The 21,064-nt window shown below is 38.1% G+C and overlaps 1 protein-coding gene across 2 annotated transcripts in view; it reads right to left on the bottom strand.

The window, feature by feature from the left end:
- Nucleotides 1-21,064, bottom strand: part of TTC39B (tetratricopeptide repeat domain 39B) — a 117,629-nt gene that overhangs the window by 40,255 nt on the left and 56,310 nt on the right. For both annotated transcript variants that reach the window (XM_045780704.2, XM_045780705.2), the window contains 4 exons: nucleotides 9,848-9,943; nucleotides 5,959-6,069; nucleotides 3,471-3,602; nucleotides 2,375-2,451 (listed from right to left, as the gene is read on the bottom strand). In XM_045780704.2, coding sequence (XP_045636660.2) covers nucleotides 2,375-2,451; nucleotides 3,471-3,602; nucleotides 5,959-6,069; nucleotides 9,848-9,943 — 416 coding nt within the window. The remainder of the gene's footprint in view (nucleotides 1-2,374; nucleotides 2,452-3,470; nucleotides 3,603-5,958; nucleotides 6,070-9,847; nucleotides 9,944-21,064) is intronic.

Below are 21,064 nucleotides of genomic sequence, written 5' to 3'. Positions count from 1 at the left end.
TTAGGGCCTGTGCATGTTCTGGCAGCCATCACCAGGCAGGATCTCGGTGCTTCGGAACGCCTCACCTCTAAGTGTGCCTCCGGATTTTCTCAGCGTTCAGGGGAATAAAAAGTGGAGTCTTCAATTTTTACAGAGCCACCTGAATTTCCTCTTCCTAGGAACATTTGTAACAAAGTGGAAATAGTTTGGATTAACTCACTTTGAAAGTCTGCTCAGTGACACAGATTGCTGGCTTGGGTGTGTGCGGGGAAGACCAGTGGCGCTCCTGTGACGAAGCACAAGGTGTGTAAAGGGAGGAATGTGAAAATAGTCTGGAAAGGTAAGTCGGGGCTCAGTGATGGACAACCTTCAGTGTCAGAGACTGGGCTTGATTCAACAGGTAACACTGAGTCCGTGCAGAGGTCTGAGCAGAAGGATTGACTGCATCAGGGTTAAGTTATAGATGGACAAAACTCAGAGCAGCTAAAGAAGCAACAAGAAGGCAGAGATAAACGGCAAGAAAATTTGAACTCTGTATACCATATGTAAGTACCCTTCATGTTAAATCCCTTTCACATCCTAAGCACTGCATTTACATATCTGTTTTTAAAGGAAATTTGAAAACCATTCAGGGCAATATGCCAGCCCCGAGAGAAGAATGGGTGTGTTCCATGTTAAACCCACGAAAAGTTTAATTAAATATACTGAGTCCTGCAGACAACCAGCCACTCAAGGATGTAAATGAAAATTACCAAGAGGAAAAACAAATCACATACTAAAGCTACAATGTTTTGACATGCTCCCTTGAACACAAAGTCTGTTTGGGTTGCAGTGACAGCCAAACTCATTAGGAATAAAATGCAACTTAATTTATAAAAGTCGTATTCCTTCACTCTGGTTGATTTATATTGGGCAGTTCCCCAGGTCTCAAAATTAGCTGTTTGGCATTTATGAATAGGTATCTTACCAGAACATCTCTTAATTATAAATTCCTTAGTCTACTGAAGGAAATAGCTTCACCATGCTAAAATGTTAGCTAAGCATGCCTTTGGATGTAAAAGTCTAAATAAACCTGTTTTTCAGAATATGCTATAGTCAAAAGCTAATTTATGTTTATTATTTTCTAAGTAAGGTTTTATTTTTTAAAGCAGCTTTAGGTGTGCAGCAAAATTGAGGGGAAGGTACAGAAATTTCCCATGTATCCCTTGCCCCACCCTCCCCTGATGAACTGATGAACTTCTGTTGACAAATCATAATCACCCAACGTTCATAGTCTACATTACAATTCCTTCTTGGTGATGTACATTCTATGGGTTTGGACAAATGTATAAAGACATGGATCCATCATTATGATATCTCACAAAGTTTTTTCACTATCCTAAAAATCCTCTGTGCTCCACCCATTCACCCCTACACCCCATCCCTGGACAACCACTGATCTTGTCACTGTCTCCACAGTTTTGCCCTTTCCAGAATGTCATATGCTTGGAATGATACAGCATGATCCCTTTTCAGATTGGTATCTTCTACTCAGTAATATGCATTTAAGGTCACTCTGTGTCTTTTCATGGCTTGATAGTTCATTTCCTTTTAGTGCAAAATAATATTCCATTTTTCTGGATGTACCACAGTTTATTTACCCATTCACGTATTGAAGGATATCTTGGTTGCTTCCAAGTTTTGGCCATTATAAATAAAGCTGCTATAAACATCCACAGGCAGACATAAGTTTTCAGCTCCTTTGGGTAAATATTAAGGAGACTGACTGCTGGATTGTATGGTCAAAGTATGTTTAGTTTTGTAAGAAATTGCCAAACTATCTCCCAAAGTAGCTGTACAATTTTGCATTCCCACCAGCCGTGAATAAGAGTTCCTTTTACTCTACATCTTTGCCAACATTTGGTGTTGTTGGTGTTTCAGATTATAGACATTCTAATAGGTGTATAGTAGCATCTCGTTGTTTAGTTTCTTTTTTAATAATTAGTAATAAGTAAATTATTCCAGATTTTCTGAAGTGCCATGTACAAAAACATTATAAAAAGATAAGAACGCAGCACCATCTACTTTCAAGATGTCTAACATAGGAATGATTCAACATTTCCCTCATCCATATGTGAACATTTTGTTCCCTTTTCTACAAGCCTACAAGAGAAAGTGTGGGGTGCAGTGGAAAGAACTGTGGCTTACAGAAAGGCAGATCAGCTGTGAACCCCACTCTGCTACGTGGGGAATCCTGGGCATTAACCAGTGGTTACTTCTGCAGGGTGAGTATCATGGGAAAGAGCAAAAGGTATTCCATTTCCTTTATATTCTACATGCAAGTATTGAATTTTATGAGTATGACCATGTTTTAACTTTTCAAAGACGAAATACTTAATCTTTAAATGAGTCTTACCTTCAGTCAGCTGTTCCAAGGATCCTCTAGAAAGAAGACTTGAGAAAGATTCTACCACTGTGCATTTTTTCCTGTATCTGTGGAGAGCAAGCAGAAGGGGAAATGGGAAACAGAAAGAAAAAGTGACAATAAATCAGACCAAGCTCATTTTCCTCTGACATTCATTTTTGTCACAGTCACACCAAAGAGTTACCAGGGAGAAATGCTAAACCCTAAGTCTGTGGTGCAGAGACCACCCTTCCCACCAACGCACAGCCAGCGCCCAGTACTGGGCTGGCACCCTGTGGGCACTCAATCCATGCTTACTGGACAAGTGAGTGGACAAACCCACGCAGAACAATGAATGCTAACCCTGCCAAGCACTGCCCTGATCTGTATGGCTGAAATCAGTATTTCTGGGGTAAGAGCCACCGCGGATTAAGAATCACTTAGACTGCAGTATTTGGAAACTCTCTTCATTCATAGGGTTGCAACATAATCACATGAGGATACAGTTTCATGTTAAACTTTACCAATGCTAGTTAACAGCTGTTGCTGGAGGCTTACTATACATACAGAGCAAAGATTAAAATAAAACTGAAAATTTGTCTCATTTTCACGAACCAGAAGTGCTCAAATATATCCTTTTAGACAAATAAAGCTCTCCCTTCTGAATAGGCAGTATCTCCCACATAAAGGGACATACTGGCTTGGCAGGCAGTAGCTGAATTCATCCACCCCAGGAAGACCCTTGAGAGATGCATGCTGCTGACCCCACAGACATAGGAAAAGGAAAAGGAAAGAAGAAAAGAAAAGAAAAAAGAAAAGAAAAGAAAAGAAAGGAAAAGAAAAGAAAAGAAAAGAAAAGTGGGGGGGAAGGTAGAGGTACAGATGCCAAGTGTTTGGCCAAACAAGAATCTACTATAATTCCTAAGAGTAAATTTTAACTCTGTTACATAGAACTACGTGAGGCCAGGAGGCTTGGAAGTACAAGTCCCTTACTACAATTGGGGCGAACTTCAAACAGAGCTCTCCATCAGGCAAACCTCATTCACTTTGTCACACAGACATAAAGGTTTGTAGTTGTATCTCAAGCATTTAATTACTCAGTTCATACTTTTGGCAGGTTTGTAATGCGTCCTTCATGGCGGAAATGCCGTTTTGGATGTCCTGTTGCTCGAAGGTCATGACGGCCTGCAACACCACAATGGTACTATAGCCCAAGGCATGGTACATACTCTCCTTAGCCCTGGAGGCAGAACACAGGGAATTAATACTTTCTGATTCAATTTAAAAAGCATGCAGGTCTTGTCTGATACTAACCAGGAGAAATCCTAGTAAAAGCATATTGTGACTTTATAGTGATAACTTTTACACACATAATCACCGACATAATATAGACTGTGAAAGGCATGTCCTAAAAAACTCAAATATCAAGGACTTTCCAAATTAAACCTACACAGGCAGCACAGAATGTTCCAGGTTGAAGCAGAAGCCAACAATTGTTTTTCCCTGTTTCAGCACAAGGGGGCAGCCTGTGGACTCTTTTCCTTGAAAACCTTTCAAAGCAAACCAATTCTTCCCAGTTGAACACCAGGCAATATGCGTACTATTTTTAGCTCTGATACAAGTATTAAAATAAAGTCCACTGGAAATGCATTTTGTGACAGAGAGATTCTGATATATTTTCAGATAAAGACTCATTTTTTAAAAAAACAAAACAAAACAACAACAACAACAAAAAAACAGCTTCTCTCCACTCCCAGCCAGAGGCCAAAGGAAAGCAAGACTTCTGCAGTAAATTAGGTCGGCCACAACAGGCCCAGGCAAAAGTACATTTTAGACCTCATATCTAATCTAATCCCATTATCTATAATTCCTGATTAAAGTTCTTGACAACTCCAATTACTAAATTATCAGTTGAGAATTGCATGGATTCTTAAGGGCATTAATTAGTCTTAATGTATGGGCACCCCAGACGTTAGGGCTGTGAAAACCTCACTATCTCTTTCTCAAAACTTCTCATTAGGTTGATTTGTTATAAGATTTAAAATATTAATGCACGATTTTGTTTTTAATTCAAATGTAATGCACAACAGCCCACGGCTATGCAAAACAAATGTAAGCCCACATTATTCTTTTCCCTCATGGAAATAGTCTAAACATCCTTTGGTAATTTGCAGTTTGTCCTGACTAGTGAGGTCACAGGCTGTTCAAAAAACCGCAAGCAGTTAAGAGCACCCCAAAGTTAATCATTTATTGTGGTTTTAAGCCTCATGTTTTAAACTGAAAGCTCCAAGAAGAAAACAGAGATTCAAGTGGGAAAAATGTATGTTTAACAATGAAACTTGCAAAAAGATCAAAGAATATAAAACTTGACCAAATAAAATATTCAATCATGTCTTTTTATTCCATGTTATGACCAGCTGGGTGTCTGAGACAGAGAAAACAGGCATCCTATGTGAATAAAAAACGAAGGAGACAAGAAGGCAGGCTGAGAGAGGAGAGACAAAAAGAAAAAGGGAGGCAGGCAGAGAGGAAGACAGGGAAGTAGACAGAAAATGGAGAGAGAAAGAAGTCTGAGGGACTGGCAAGGACAGAGGGAAACAAGGCAGGAGACAAGCAGGGCAGACAAGTGTTGAAGACAATACTGGACAATTTCCTTCAGCTGTGGGCTGTACCATCTATTTATCATCTGTTCCTAACCTCTGAAATAGAATTACCACAGCAGCTTCTCAGGAGGTAATGTAATTTTTTTAATTGAAGTGTGTAGTTGACATACGATGGTATATTAGTTTCGGGTGTACGACATAGTGATTCGACAATTCTATACATTATGCAATGCTCACCACCGCAAGTGTAGTAAGACTGAAAGTCTGTGATCAGGGTCACATTGCCCTACTGACCAAAGAAATGAGATTCCCACTATTGTGCCCAAGTAATCTCCTAAAAATTGTTATGTAAGGTCTAAGCTTCATCCAAGCAAGTGACTATGTTTGAAGGCACAATGTAAGATTATTCCTGTCAAGCTCCAGGCGCACTGGAGAGTTGGGGACTGTGGTCAGGGTGACACCTAGTAACAGGGCTGAGCACAGGTGTTGCTGCCACATTTCAAAAATGAACAGGCATTATTAACTGAAATTAAATTGCTTAACTTGTTTATCACATAAATAGGGAGTCCCAGTAACACTTTTAATTATCTTAAATTTCTTTTTAACATTAAAGATTAGCATATTCTAGTTCTTTCCATCCCATTTCAAAGGAAACTTTTTTCAATCATATTTAAGCTTTAGAGGCATATCCATGAAAACATTTCACTGAAGAAAGTAAAATGAAGCTCTACAAAACTACAACAATGACAATATTTGAACACATATAGAAATTAAAATATGAGAAAGAATCAGAAACTTTCTACTGATTAAATTTGAAAAGACAGATTTCTTAACTGGATATTAAAACTGACCAACAGTAGGGGTCTCAACCAAATTAGCTTAGAAATATTCAGATGGCAATGCAGATAAATTAACTAACAAGCATGAGATCAAAGAAAGAATCATCAGAAACATCTGAAAAAAATATATTTTATCTGAAAGAAAGTTAATTACCACGGTCGAAGCAATTCTAAGGCATCTGTAAATTTGTTACTTAGAAATAAGTTCAATGCCACCGCACATTCTTCTAGGCCACACTTGAGATCCACCTTGTTTGATGTTGACCTGAAGACCAAGAAAAAAACACACAGAATTTCTATCGCTTTTACTATTAGCACGTTGTCACATGTGTGTATGCATGTACACTTTGGAGACAGAAAGGTTCCAATTCGAACTCTACCACTTAGTAGCTATTTAACCTTCTGAAGCCTGACTTGCTCATCTGTAAAATGGGAACACCACCACCACCACCTACTTCATGAAGCTATTGTGAGAATGGAAGAAATTGACAAACAAGGCTCATAGTAGGCATAAAGACCACAAGCATGGATGGAACTACCTTTACTCATAGGAGAGGGGAAGTTATTGTGTTTTAGTTTGATTACATAGAAGAAAAAAATGTGCCTCAGTGGAAAACTATGCATTATTGTCTAGACTGCAGAAGAGACCCCTTCAAATTGCTTTTTGATTCTAGGGAACTGCCTTGCAACTCTGTAAACTGTGTTTTCTTTTTTAATTAGAGTATAGTGGGCACACAATGTTACATTAGTTTCAGGTGTACAACACAGCGATTCAACTTCTCTATAGTTATATTGTTCTCACCACAAATGTAGCTACCAACTGTCACCATACAATGCTATTCTGATATCAAGGACTATATTCCCTATGCTGTGCCTTTTATTCCCATGACTTATTTATTCCCTAAGTAGAAGCCTGTATGTCCCACTCTCCTTCATCCATTTTGCCCATCCACCCACCCCCCTTCCCTCTAGCAACCATCAGTTTGTTTTCTGTATTTATAGTTCTGATTCTGCATTTCATTTGTTTATCCATTTGATTTGTCGTTTAGATTCCACACATGAGTGAAATCACACAGTATTTGTCTTTCTCAGTCTGACATTATACCCTCTAGGTCCAGCTTTGCTGTTGCAAATGGCAAGATCTCATCTTTTTTACGGCTGAATAATATTCCATTGTACATATACACCACACCTTCTTTATCTATTTATCTATGGATGGACACTTGGGTGCCCGTATCTTCCATATCTTGGCTATTGTAAATAATGTGAATAAACATAGGGTGCATACATCTTTTTGAATTAGTGTTTTCATTTTCTTTGGGTAAATATCCAGTAGTGAAAATGGATCATATGGGATTTCTATGTTTACTTTTTTGAGGAACCTCCATGCTGTTTTCCACAGTGGCTGCACCAGTTTACATTCCTACCAATAATGCACGAGCGTTCCCTTTTCTCCACATCCTGGCCCACATTTGCTATGTCTTGTCTTTTTTTTTTTTTTTTTAGGCATTCTGACAGGTATAATTGATATCTCACTGTGGTTTTGATTTGCATTTCTCCAATGAGTAGTGACATTGAGCATCTTTTCATGTGTCTGCTGGCCATCTGTATGTCTTTTTGGAAAAATGTCTATTCAGGTCCTCCACCCATTTTTTAACTGGTTTGTTTTTTTAGTGTTGAATTGCAACTCTGTAAATTGTAACTGATGGCAATGCAAAATAATTGTCTATAGACATGTAAATTCTATCCTGACTAGTAGACGTTCAATTACCTCTTCTCCTTCACTGTACAAGAAGCTAGTTTTGCTGACTTTGGACAGTAATTTCAACATTCTTTTATGTGCTGTTTCAATTTCTCCTTTGAATCAATTGTAACATCTGCCTAGTTCCCTTACCGATTAATGAATTAAGTAAAATCTTTACCATGATTATTTTTACATCTGTATAATCATTATGATTTTACCCTTCATTAAAAATTATCTGTTATTTATGATTGATAGAAATTTTGCTCTTTAAAATTAGGGCCCTCAGGCTGCCTAACTCAATTTCGGCTCCAGTCATGATCTCAGAGTTGTGAGATAGATCCCTGTGTTGGGCATGGAGGCTGCTTAAGATTCTCTCTCTCCCTCTGCCTCTGCCCTTCCCCGCCACCAAAATAAACAGACAGATAAATAAATAATTAAAAATGAGATAAAATTAGAGCCTTCTCCAAAATGTTTTGTGTAACTTGTTTTGTTTTGTTTTGTTTTTTTTAAGTAGGCTTCATGCCCAGCATGGAGCCCGACACAGGGCTTGAACTCAGGACCCTGAGATCAAGACCTGAGCTAAGATCAAAAGTCAGATGTTTAATCGACTAAGCCACCCAGGCGCACATGTGTAACAACTTCTAATAGGAAAATATTTCAGTAAGTAAACGCGCAGTACGATGATTCATTTAAAAGAACTTAAAGTCACACTTCCATGTCACCAACCTCTCCAAATTCATTCCTTCAAACATGAAAACAAAATCCCACTTCAGTTACTCTTCTACCAGAAATGGGTTCTGATGATTTTGCCCAACTGCAGGCTAATGTTAAGTGTTCTGGGCACATTTAAGGTAGGCGAGGCTAAGCTATGATGTTCGATAGGTTAGGTGTATTAAAATGCATTTTTTATTTATGACGGGCTCATCTGGGATGGAAGTCCACCATAAATCAAAAAAGATCCATAAATGTTGATGCAAGTAGTTCCTTAGGAAACTATCAGATGAGTCAGAGGTTAACCCTGAGGGAGAGACTCATATTTCTAAAGAAATCTCAGATTTCCATAAGCAGAGACATATGGAATGAAATCCTAATGTGAAAAATAAATGCCTTAAGATCCTTGGAGTTATTTTCAACTTCATCTCCATTCATCAACCCTCAAATTATTGCACCCCTTCGTCCTACTGTGAGAGCTGAGTCCTAAGGCGAACTGCCAAATCCATGAGTGTTATGAACACACACACAAGTAGCTGAAATTGCAAACGCAAAATCTCAAATCCTAAAGATCTGCTGTACAACTTAAAGTTTGATAAACCTATAAGGATAGATAAAAAGCCCTTTCTCATGGTACTAAAACATAGCTTTCACAGAGTTGCCTTTAATCTCTGATAAAGGAACAACATACATGTTCAAAAAGAAACAACTCATTACATTAATTCTAGAATGGGCAGGAAAGTAATATTAGTTAGCAATTGTGATATTAACAAAAATATTAATGGAAAGGAAAAATGTCATGATACATTAACTTATAAAAAGCAGGTTACTAAATAGTATGTTGAATGTGATCCATAAGCAGACACATATGGAATGAAATTTTTTTAGTAAAAAAAAAAAATGAAATTTTTTTAGCAAAAAAAACAAAACAAAAAAAAAAAACACTTGCTCTATATATGAAGAGAAAAAGAAAGGATAAACACACACAAACACAAAAAAAGTTACAGTGATAATACACATTTCTATTTCCCCTTTGTGCTTTTCTATATTGCCTGAATTTTCTACAATCAACATTTCTTAAAATGCTCTTTAAGCCAACATTACAAGAAGAATGTAAGTAGAAAAATAATCATACTACAACATTCAATGAAAACCCGATGGCTGCATCCGTATCAAACAGAAGCGTATGCCCAGGAAAAAGACAAGAATGAACACAGTTTAAAAGGTCATATTTATGGTGGATGTTTCTCCTTTCTTCCATTTTCTCCAATGCTTGACAATGTGGTTATAATATTGTATAAATGAAATTAATGATTTAAAAATTTTTAAGATAAAAAAGGCTCAAAAGAGAGTTGTGCACCAAATGTTGAATTTAGTTTTGTTTCTTTTTATGTAACAGCGCCACCCATTCACAAGTCCCTTAGCAGCTCTGTCTCTCCTTCCCTTATTTATAAAATGGACACTACACCTGCCTATTTCACCAGTCAGTAAAATACGAAACCCTGTTCTAACATCAACATTACAATGCACCAAAGGGCTGTACTGCTCTCCCCTGTTGTCCCGAAAACACCTGCACCCTCTTCCAGACCTGCTCACATTAGACGATCCAAACCGTCCAGAGGCCAGTTTTGTATCAAATGATGCAAAGGGACGGCTGCTTGTTGCCATATCTGTGCGAGAAAACCTATTAATAAAAAAAAAAAAAAAAAAAAAAACAGAATGAGGTTTTTCTTTCTTTGTCTTACAGGAACAGTCCACATAAATTCAAGTATACAACATAAGCCCTTCAATTATTTAGTACATCTCACCTCCATGGCTAATCAGTTTTAAAAATCAAGTAACAAAAATCTATGTACTGTGACATGGTGAACATTTCTGAAATATATCACCAACAAAATAAACTTATTTGTTTATTCTAGTACACAAAAAGAAATTAACTGAAATCACCCCCACAGCTGTCCACCCAAAGACAACATTGTAGCCTGTATATAAATATCCTTCCAGATATTTTCCCAAGTAAATCTATACATGTATTTCTATACTTTATTAAAATAGAATATTATTGTAAGGAAGGAAAAAGTTTTCCTTGACCCTCTTAGAGGCCCTGGCTGGGTCTGAAAATAAAACGCACAAAGACAGATTAACAGGAGAAAAGCCATAAATTTTACTGAATTTGTCTTGTACATAGGAGCCTTCACAAGAGAATGACGGCCCTGAAAAAGCAGGAAGCCTTTATATTTGTGAAGAATTGGCAAGACAAAGGGGTTGGGGCTCGGAATAGTAAATGATGAAGAAGTAACTAGAGAGACAAGCGTTACTTTAAAAAGGTTTGCAAATACTCTAAGCTGATACAAATGTCTTTCACCAGTAAAAGGAGAATTTATTTCCTGCCTTTAGGCAGAAAAGGGGGAGTTTTTCCAGTGTTTACTGCTTCTTGATTGCTGCCAGCTCAAAATGATTTTTAGGTCAAATTGTGGGGTGACATATTCTAGTTTCCTTCATTACATGTTTATTTTCAATTTTTTCTTCTCGACAAATAGTGTTGCTTTATCATAGTTACTAAACATAATTGGTTACCTGCCCCTTATTTGGGGGCATGTAAGTTGCTCCTGATGTTTTACAATTACAAACAACACTGTAATAAGCTCTTCCTCCACTTCCCTGATTATTTCCTGAGGATAAATTCTTGAGTTAAAGAGCATATATTTTGCAAGGTATATTCTTTTTAATAATTGGCTTCATTTCCCATTATATATACACCAAGGAGCGCTGAAATAACAAATAGGAGGTGGGGACTGATCTGGTTTGCAGACTCAGGCCATTTTATTGACCCAGTGCTCCCTCCACAGACACATGGAGGCAGGTCCACGCAAGAGAAGGAAACTCACGTTTAAGAATAAGCCCCCTGGATTGTAATAGAATCACTAACCTCCGGCTTCCATTCACCTTAACTATACACAAACCATACAGAGAAAAGAGTTATTGATTTTCCCTTTAGAGAACTTTTTTTTCCCTAATTCTAAGATGTGCAATGTCCTAAATTAAGTGGAGTTCTTTTCAGACTTCCTAATACCCTATAATATTTTAGATTTAACATTCATCCTGTCTTGAATATAACAAGTTCCCTAAATTTTACACAAGAGTTTAGGGAAAAATCAAGGTTCTTCTCACAAAGGTAGTTGGGAGAGAAGAGAACTCCATACATAGAAGGAAATGTAACTTAAGGCAGGTTGTTTTCCATCACAAGACCATTTTACCAGAAGAGACGAAGCACCCAGCACTTACACAAACCAGACTCTAGGGCAGTGATGTTACCTCTGCTTAGAAGCAAAGAGGAAAAAGATACTTACAAGGACATCCACCCATTTGGACCATTCTTGCCCATCTGGTCTACTACAGATTCACTCAGAACGGCTAGAAAAACATGGTCTCTGAAATGACCATAAAAACAGCCCCCTGTTTCTCATTTGTCTTCAGCTTTAATTACAAAATTCTTCCCAATACTGAAAATTTTATTTAATCAAAACTAATCACTTTGCTTTAACATTTCTAAATTTTAAGGACATACTTAGAGAAACCTTCCCTCCACTAAGATTATATAGCATAATTTTACCAGTGCTGCTACTTTTGAATATTCAGTTTGTTGATCTATTTATAATTTGAATATATAATGCGCTGTGTAGTTTTTCTTAACCTTTTGCCATTTTTCCCAAGATAATTTTTAAAGACCACATATTTTCCCCAGTGATTTGGTGTACCATATATATAAAATGCTAAAATTTATTAAGTTCTGCTAAAATCAAGTCTGCTATGCCAGGTAAATGTTGCATATTTCAAAGCTACAGTTATAGTATCTTTACCAGACAACAAGAGACTTGAATTCAGCAGAACTTAATAATTATTAATAAAATAATGTTAGATTTTATTCACATTTTCAGAGGTATAAAAGTTTAAATTAGATCCTTCTAGCCCTTTATGTTTTTGTATACAAGTCCATGAAGTCCCAGAAATTCTACAGTATTTTAAAATTTATATTAATATCACAGTCAGTACATCAGGCTACAAACTGATCTTTTTATTCAACAGTATTTTTTGATATAGATTAATTCACTCAGACTACTACATAATATTTCATCAAGAACCTATTTTCTTCTTTTTTTATGACAAATGTTTCAAATACAGAGAGAAAATGACAGGCATATATCTGGAATCCATTTTTGTATACAGTGAGAGCTAAATGTAATTGTTTCCCACATGAATAGGCAATTATCCCAACACCAGTGAATAACTCATCCTTCAGTTACTTCCTTAGCTTGGAAGTAACACAAAGGGAGGAGCACATGTCCTCTCAACATCATCTTGGAGCACTAACGGACCCACCAAGGAATATTTCATTCTGTAAGGAATATACCTTTCTTTGATTTACTATTTACTACTGATTAAGGTTCATATTACATAAAAAAATATGTAAACTTGTAGGGGTTTTTTTGTCTTGTAATGATGCAAATACTGCTTTACAGAAGATCAACGAGTTTTGCATATAGAAATCTTATTCCAACATTCTTTAGTTGCCTAAATGCTCCTGGAACCAGTTTTACAATCTTGTTTATTTCCTCAATAAATGTATCAATGACGTTGTTAAAAGCAAAATCACCGGCCGAAAATGGTGTCCGTTAGGTTGAGTCCCAAACTGTAATCTAATTCTAGTTTCAACCTACCCCAGAAAAGTAATCTTAACCAGTCTTAACCAGTCCGGAATTTTCCCCATCTGGGGCCAATGAGTCTGCACTGAGTTTGCCAAAGGGGCCCTCACCATTCCCCAAAGGAAGCTGAGGTAATCTGCATGAAAAGACCCGGCTACTCTTACTCCTAAGGGAAATCGACCTTGCCCAGGACAATCCTTTCCTTTTGCTAAAACTTTCTTGCCCCACCCTTTCTCCTACAAAATCCTGCCATTTTGTACAACTCCCCAGAGGTCCCCTCTACTTTGCTGATGGGAGGCTGCCCAATTCATGAATTGTTTAATAAAGCCAATTAGATCTTCAAATTTACTAGGCTGAATTTTGTTTTTTAACACTATCTCTACAATACTATATTTTCACACCTATACACACACTTATTCAGGTCTTTTTTCCTTCAGTAAATGTTTCTAATATATGAACACTGCACTGAGGTTCAGATAGCCTCCGTGCTAAATGCTCCTTAGACTGCTTCAGTTTTAGAATCTGTACCACCAAAGTAAGCACAGTTATTAAAAATTTAACTGAACAGAGTGACTTGACTGCTGTACCCCTGAGCATAACCTAGATGTTATATTCGTAAGTTCAAAGAAATGTATTTTTAGCTGGTGAAAAATACTGTTATTGGGTTGATAGAGGATAAGAAAAACACTACATCAATTTCAACATTTTCAATTATGTTGGAAAAATTGTCCTTCTTTTGCCCTGATTTTATGCTTTTTTTTTTTAAGTTTTTAAACAGCTTTATTGAGATATAATTCACAGACCATACAATTCACCCATTTAAAGTATACAATCAAGGACTTTTAGTATATTCTTAGAGGTGTTCAACTATCACCACAATCTAAGATTTTATGTACGTACGTATGTATGTATGTATGGGAGAGAAGGAGAGAGTCGAGGGAGGGACACAGGGGAGGGAAAAGGAGAGAATCTCAAGCCAACTCCCTGCTACGCACAGCGGCTCAATCCAACAACCTTGAGACCACAACCTGAGCCGTAACCAAGAGTCAGATCCCTAACTGACTGAGCCATCCAGGTGCCCCTATCATCATAATCTAATTATACAACATTCTGTCACCCAAAAGATACCCTGTATCCATCCATTAGCACTCATTCTGCATTTCCCCCTCCACCTCTAGTTTTAGGCAACTACTATTCTGCTTTCGGTATATACAGATTTTTTTCTAGCCTGGACATTTCATATTAATGGACTTACATGACATGCGGTCTTCCATGATTTCCTTTTTAACTTAGCATGTCTTCAAGATACATGTTGATAATATATCAGTACTTCATTCCTTTTTATTGCCAAATAATATTCCATTGTATGGATAGAACATGTTTTGTTTATCATTTCATTAGTTGATGGATATACATGTTATTTCCACTTTTGGGGTATTTTTTTAAAGATTTATTTATTTATTTTAGAAAGTGAGAGCACTTGTGCGCAAGAGTGGGGGGAGGGGCAGAAGGAGAGGGAATGAATCTCAAGCAGACTCCCTGCAGAGCACAGAGCCTGATGCGGGGCTCAGTCCCATGACCCCAAGATCATGACCTGAGCCAAAGTCAACAGTTGACTAAGCCACCCAGGTGCCCCCCCACTTTTTAGGTATTTTGAATAATGCTGATATTAACATTCATACAGAAGTTCTTGTATAGAAATATATTTCATTTTTCTTGGGTATATACCTAGGAAATAATTGCTGAATAATATGTTAACTTTATATTTGACATTTCAAAGAACTGCCAGACCATTTTTCCAAGTGGCTATGTGATTTTTACATTCTCACCAGCAATGCAAGAGCATTCTAATTTCTCTATATCTTGGCCAACACTTACTACTGACCATCTTAGTGGGTGTGATGGTATCTCATTGTGGTTTTGACTTGCATTTGCCGAATGACTAATGATGCTGAGCATCTGTTTAGGTACTTACTGGCCATTTGCACATCTTCTTTGGAAAAATGTCTGTTCAGATTCTTTGATCATTTTTTAAGTGGGCTATTTGTCTTTTTATTATTGAGTTTCACACTGCTCTAATTTTTGATCACTAAGTAAAACTATTTTCAAATGAAAAGCTGACAGCTATTTTTGTATACTTTTTCCTCTCATTCAAATCATAATTAGCAGAATCAATTCAAATTTAATTTCCGCAATAAATCCAAACAATGTGCTATGTTCTTGAGCAATGAAATAAAAGCTAACCCATTTTTTTAAAAAATATTTTATGTATGTATTTATTTATTTGAGAGAGAACACGTGCGCACAGAGTGGGAGGGGGGCAGAAGGAGAATGAGAAGCAGATTCTGTGGTGAGCAGGGCACCTAACGTGGGGCTTGATCCCAGCACTCTGGGATCATGACCTGAGCCAAAGGTAGACACTTAACCAACTGAGCCAACCAGGCACCTCAAAGCTAGCCCATTTTTTAAAAAAAATATTTTATTAATTTATTTGAGAGAGAGAGCACAGAGGGAAAATGGGAGGGAGAAGCAGATTCCCCCTACTGAGCAGGGAGCCTGAGGCACGGCTTGATCCCAGGACCCTGAGATCATGACTGGAGCTGAAGGCAGATGCTTAACCAAGTGAGCCAGCCAGGCGCCCCTCTGGCCCATTTTAAAAAGAAGAAAAAAATGAAATGAAATTTCAAAAAATAATAAAAAGACACTTAGTATCCTTTAAGCTTTTTCATCAAAGTTAAAATCTCTCTTTTGGGGAGAAAAGGAATGAAAGTAAACAGGCCAACTGTTACGCTCTGGGAGGCACCATTTATATAATCTACAGTCTGGACGGTATCCACTGGAGTTATAAACACAAGACTGCAGTGGACACCACCACCAGGTTTCCAGGAAATCTACTGCTTAATATTTTAACCATATGATCAGCCTGTGTTTCTTACTAAAGAAAACTGCTCACAAATTCTGCCCAGTGGATGAATCCTTCAAGAAGCCATTCTCACAGCCTGTGATCAAAGAAGAGGGGAGGTGTAGCTGCTGCAGCTGGTACAGCAAGAACAGCCCAGAAATCAACAGGTACCGCCAAACTCACTGTACTGCCAACCTCAACCCCAGCCTATCACCGGTGCTACAGAATCAAAGCAAAGGAATGCCACCATTTTCTCTCCACTTTAAGTCTTGTTCCTTTATAGGGAGGATCTACAAAGCTAAAAAAACAAAGGACAAGCACGAACAAAGGATATAATTATTCGACTAAGTCAGATACTAATGAATTTATAAACTAATTAACCTGCCCCTAAATAGTCCATGCTTAGGCTTACTACAAACAAAACCGTAAACTCTCTTTTACATTATCTGTAGGGCTTGGGTGATTTTTATATTCTTTCTGCTTTTTGATGTTTTTTCCAAGTTTCAAAAATGATCATGCACTATTTTTAATAATGGGGGAAAAGTATATATTTTGAGCAGTTTAAATTCAAATTCATGAAGGGGACATTCAAATATTAATTTAAGGAAACACCCTCCGATCACCCCCTGTACTATCACACACAGCTTACAATAGTTCTCTGGAAAAAATGCAAGAACAGTATATTATTTTTAGTCCTTTTCATGTGAGGAAGTTAGAATATATCACTACCCAATGTGTTTCTAATGTAATTTTAGACCTTATCGAACTCTTCCAAAAAGTATTTTTCAAAGTACTTTGAAAAGTCAGTACTTAAATGTTACAGCTTTTCTAATTTTATCTTCTTTGTTTCCTACACTGACAACACACTTCCATGCTATTTTAAGTTTTGAAATTAAAATACCTGTAATAATATATTCCTAAATTGTTTTCAAACTTGTTACTTTATATATACATTTATGACCTCAACCTGATTTTTAGTGTATCTACCTGTTTGCTGAAAATGGGTTTATTCCTTGATTGAAAGGAATTGGCTCTCACAGGCAGACATCAGTAGACACTACCATGCGTTCTTGACACTAGCCCCATTTCAATCTTTGGCAGATCTGAAAGATGCAGTACACCAGGCCCGTGAGCACGTCAACAAGCTATATGCTTTTATGGAAGATGGAAAGTGAAGGTCCATTGCAATAGATGGAGTCACTGGAAAGGTACTTCCTTTCACCCTCATGTTACATTTTTATTAGAAACTGGGATTAAGATAAAAAACAAGGTAACCAACTCTGCAAAAATAAATAAATAAAGCTGGAAAAGGTAGCAGGGAATGGACCACAAAAAAGTAATGCACTGAACGAAAGGGTCAAATTTAGTAAATTAAAGTTTAATTTTCACTTACAAACACCTAGGAGCACCATACTGCAGGCACTATATCAGGTGTTAGATACATTAAGTCATACAGTTCATGATCTCCAAGATGATATCTGAGAATAAATTCTAGATTTTAAATAACATAAGTTTTACCACCATGTTGCCAAGTCACATCTTTTTTTTTCCCCTAAGATTTTATTTATTTATTTATTTATTTATTTATTTATTTATTTATTTGAGAGAGAGAGCACAAGCTGGGGAGGGGGGCAGAGGGAAAGAGAGAAGCAGACTCCCCTCTGAGCAGGGAACCCAATATGGGGCTCGATCTCAGAACCCTAGGATCATGACCTGAGCCAAAAGCAGATGTTTAACCTACTGAGCCACCAGTTATATCTTTTTTTATCCTGCTTATAAGCTCCTAAATTTGGATCAAAAGTCCAGCCAAGGGCACCTGAGTGGCTCAGTTGGCTGAGCATCCAAATCTTGACTTCAGCTCAGGTCATCAACTCAGGGTCCTGGGATCAAGGCCCTGTAGGGCTCCACGCTCAGCAGGGAGTCAGCTTGAGGAGGCTCTCTCTCCCTCTCCCTCTGCCTCTCCCCTGCCCCCTAGTGTGCACGTGATCTTTCTCTCTAAAATAAATGAATGAATTAAAAAAAAAAAATGTCCAACCAAAACCTTGCATACATGTCAGCAAGCTGTCTGCCAAGCATCCCCCAGGTAGACCTGCCACGCGAGTGGAGAACCTGACTGCCTGGATAAACAGACAAAGGAGCAAGTGGAAGTCAGCAGTACTCCCATCTGCTCCCAACAATACACCTGAGCACAATAACTGGAAATGCAACTAGCAGCCAATAGCCAGGGATAGAAAGGACACAAAGCCAGTTCAGTAGAAGGAAGAGTTCAAGAGAGTGGAGAAGTTTAATTCACGAACAAGGAGAGTTGGAAGAAAGCAGAGAAAAGGAAAGAACAAACAATCCCTCCCTTGCTCACTTGAGAAAGATTCCAATGTCCCCTTCTAGACCACCTTCTCTGGACTGCATCCTACTCCCAAATGACTCAGAAAGATGTAAAATAATGTGCATACAGAGAAAGAATAATAAAACAACTGTGGCAAAATGTTTAAAATGGATTAGGGATATACAAAAGTTCTCTTATTCTCATACTCTTTTGCTCAGCTTGACATTATTGCAAAATAAGGTGTTTTTAAAAGACAACTTGGATGATCCTGGAGCAAAGGGCAAATGAGAGTGCCCATGGACCTCAGGCATCCTAGCCAATGCCAGTGGGGAATGCCAAGCCATTGAGGTCATACCAACAGATCCAGCCATCTCAGGTACTTTGGTGGCAGGGACAGTGACGACAGAAGTTAAGAAAAAACAAGTAAGTGGGGCTGTCAACCAGAGGGCAATTCCCAGAGTAGGGCTCTATCTCCATGGAACTTCTGGCACCCAGGTACTATTAAGGAAGAGGGACAGGGGAGCCTTTGAGAAGGAAGATATAGGCCTGATGCAGAGTTTAAATTTTTACTTGACTGGGCACTTACCTCTCCCACTCCCCCCAAGAAAACGTGAGTCACTATAAAAGAGACTATTTAAAATGTGAACAGATGACAGGATCTTTTATCAACAACTACATGTTTTCTTCTGTTCTCACCGGGGATGAGAGTTCCAGAACAAAGTGAGAACAGATGAAAAGAACAGAAGCTAATTTTCATGTATAATATAAAGCACACCTCAGACCCTACTCACTAAGAAAATGGACAGCAGGACTTACTGTTTCTTCAGGAAAAAAAGAAAGAAACTGCCCCAACAGATGCTGTTTCTCTTGCCCGCAGACAGAGCAAATCAGACAGAGCTGGGAACTAACACCAGAGCCTGTATCTTTTCAAATTCTTTCCTTAAGCAAACTGTACTCCTTCACAGTATTTCAAACAAACAATGGAATGTCAGATTGGCAAGAGATATACAGGCAGCTCCAATTTCATTTTGCTGGTTTTTAATTAAAAAAAAAAAAATTCCTTCCCTATTGAAGGGTTTTCTTATTTCTAACAGAAAGCTGTTACCTACTCTAGCAATCACCCTTTCTCACTGCCCCACCTGCAGTGTGATGTCAGAGAAAGCATGCTGGGACGCAAGGCTGAGCTCTGGGACGCAAGGCTGAGCACTGGGTGTCTGTCCCAGGTGTGCCGGGCACTTGAAAGCAGCGACACACTGGACCGTTTGCTCACTGCTAGGGATCTCAGTGACCTCGTGTGCAAAAACAAAGAAAGGATACAAACCATAGAAAGCAGAGAGGTGGTGGTCAAGGGCTGGGGAGAGAGGGCAGTGGGGAGTTATTGCTTAATGAGTACAGAGTTTCCCTTTGTCCAGATGAAAGAGTTCTGGAGATGGACGGCAGTGATGGGGGCACGACCGTGGGAATGTACCGAACACCACTGAACTGCACACTGAAAAGTGGTGAAGATGGTAGAGTTTGTGTTAGGTGTATCTTACCACAATAAAAAGAAACCGGGAAGAAAAAAGAAAGCATACACCAAGACAAAGAGCCAGAGGAGGGATAACAATACCTGCCCCAGCTACCTCATGAGGAAGTTACCAGGAGGAATGTGCTCCATTTTGTAAAATCACTTTTGGGGCTGAAATACTACATAAATGCAGTCCTGATGTTGTCAAAAGAGTTAAGTGATCGGGGCCAAGAACTTCCCATTAGACAGCCCACTGCGTTCGTTCGAGCTACTGGGCAGCTGGGTATTTCCTGCAGCCCTGGGGGCGGAGGCTCCTTAGGCAGCACTTGGCGGGTTTCAGTTTGTCCCCCAAAGGAGGAATGCAGGTATTTCCAAGAGGAAGAGTAAACGCAGGTTTTCAGTATGACACTGCAAGGGGCTGGGGCGGGGTGAAGGATGTTTATCTTTCTTCTCAAACTTACGAACTACAACAAAGAGTAGCCAGAAGAGAAATTTTAAAAAAGTAATACTGGAAAAAAGTTTTCCTTTCATTTGGCTCAGAATCCATAATGGAGAGACAAAAATAAAGGCTACCTGGAAGTCATTTCTTTTCTTTCAGGCTACTTGATGTGCTTCTCCTCTGGGTTCCTTGGTCAGAATTTAAAACTCATCATGGTATGATTATTGCTTTACATTCAGTTGTGGGAGGTAAATGATGAGCTTTTTAAGGACAGGAATTCTCTGTCTTAGCACAGAGATGCTCAATGAGTTTTTGATGAATAAATGACATTTATATTAATTCTATATTAGCACCCTTGTGCCAAATACATTCTCAATACCTTACATTTTATATCATGTATGTAAATGGAAAATACCCATGAATGTTAACATGGGAGGCCTTCATTTACAAACAAGTAGCTTTCAAGAAATAGTAGGTAAAACAAAAACAAACCAGAAGGGGAAGCAAATAAGTACTCAAGTAATTAAAGTTTAATTTTCCCTAGCTCTTCAATGTGTGTCTGTTTTCATAGTATGTTGTATATATTCAGCCTGTGATATCAAGCAGGCACACAAAATGGTTTTGGTATACAGGGATATTATTGCTTTAAAAACAAAAAACAAAAACACCTAAGCTAATATGAAGGAGGGGTGCTGGCACATAAATGTTATATATTAGGACTCGGTTTGCTGGATCACAGAAAGGCTCAAATTCTGCCCCACCCAGTAGTCAAGAGGATAATGACTATATAATCCCAAAGCACAAGAGAAATTCGAGTCTTGTTCCCATACTTCCCTGCTTGCTAAAATAGAGTCATCTGTAAGGACTTGAAAGAAGATATTCTATAACCCACCAATACAAAAACAATCACCAAAGAAATCCATTCATACTA

Source organism: Ursus americanus, chromosome 18 (assembly GCF_024610735.1).
Source record: "Ursus americanus isolate L20-20 chromosome 18, mUrsAme1.1.p, whole genome shotgun sequence".
Taxonomy (NCBI): Eukaryota; Metazoa; Chordata; class Mammalia; order Carnivora; family Ursidae; genus Ursus; species Ursus americanus.
Note: the sequence above shows the minus strand (reverse complement) of the source record. Positions and strands in the feature narration are given on the sequence as shown.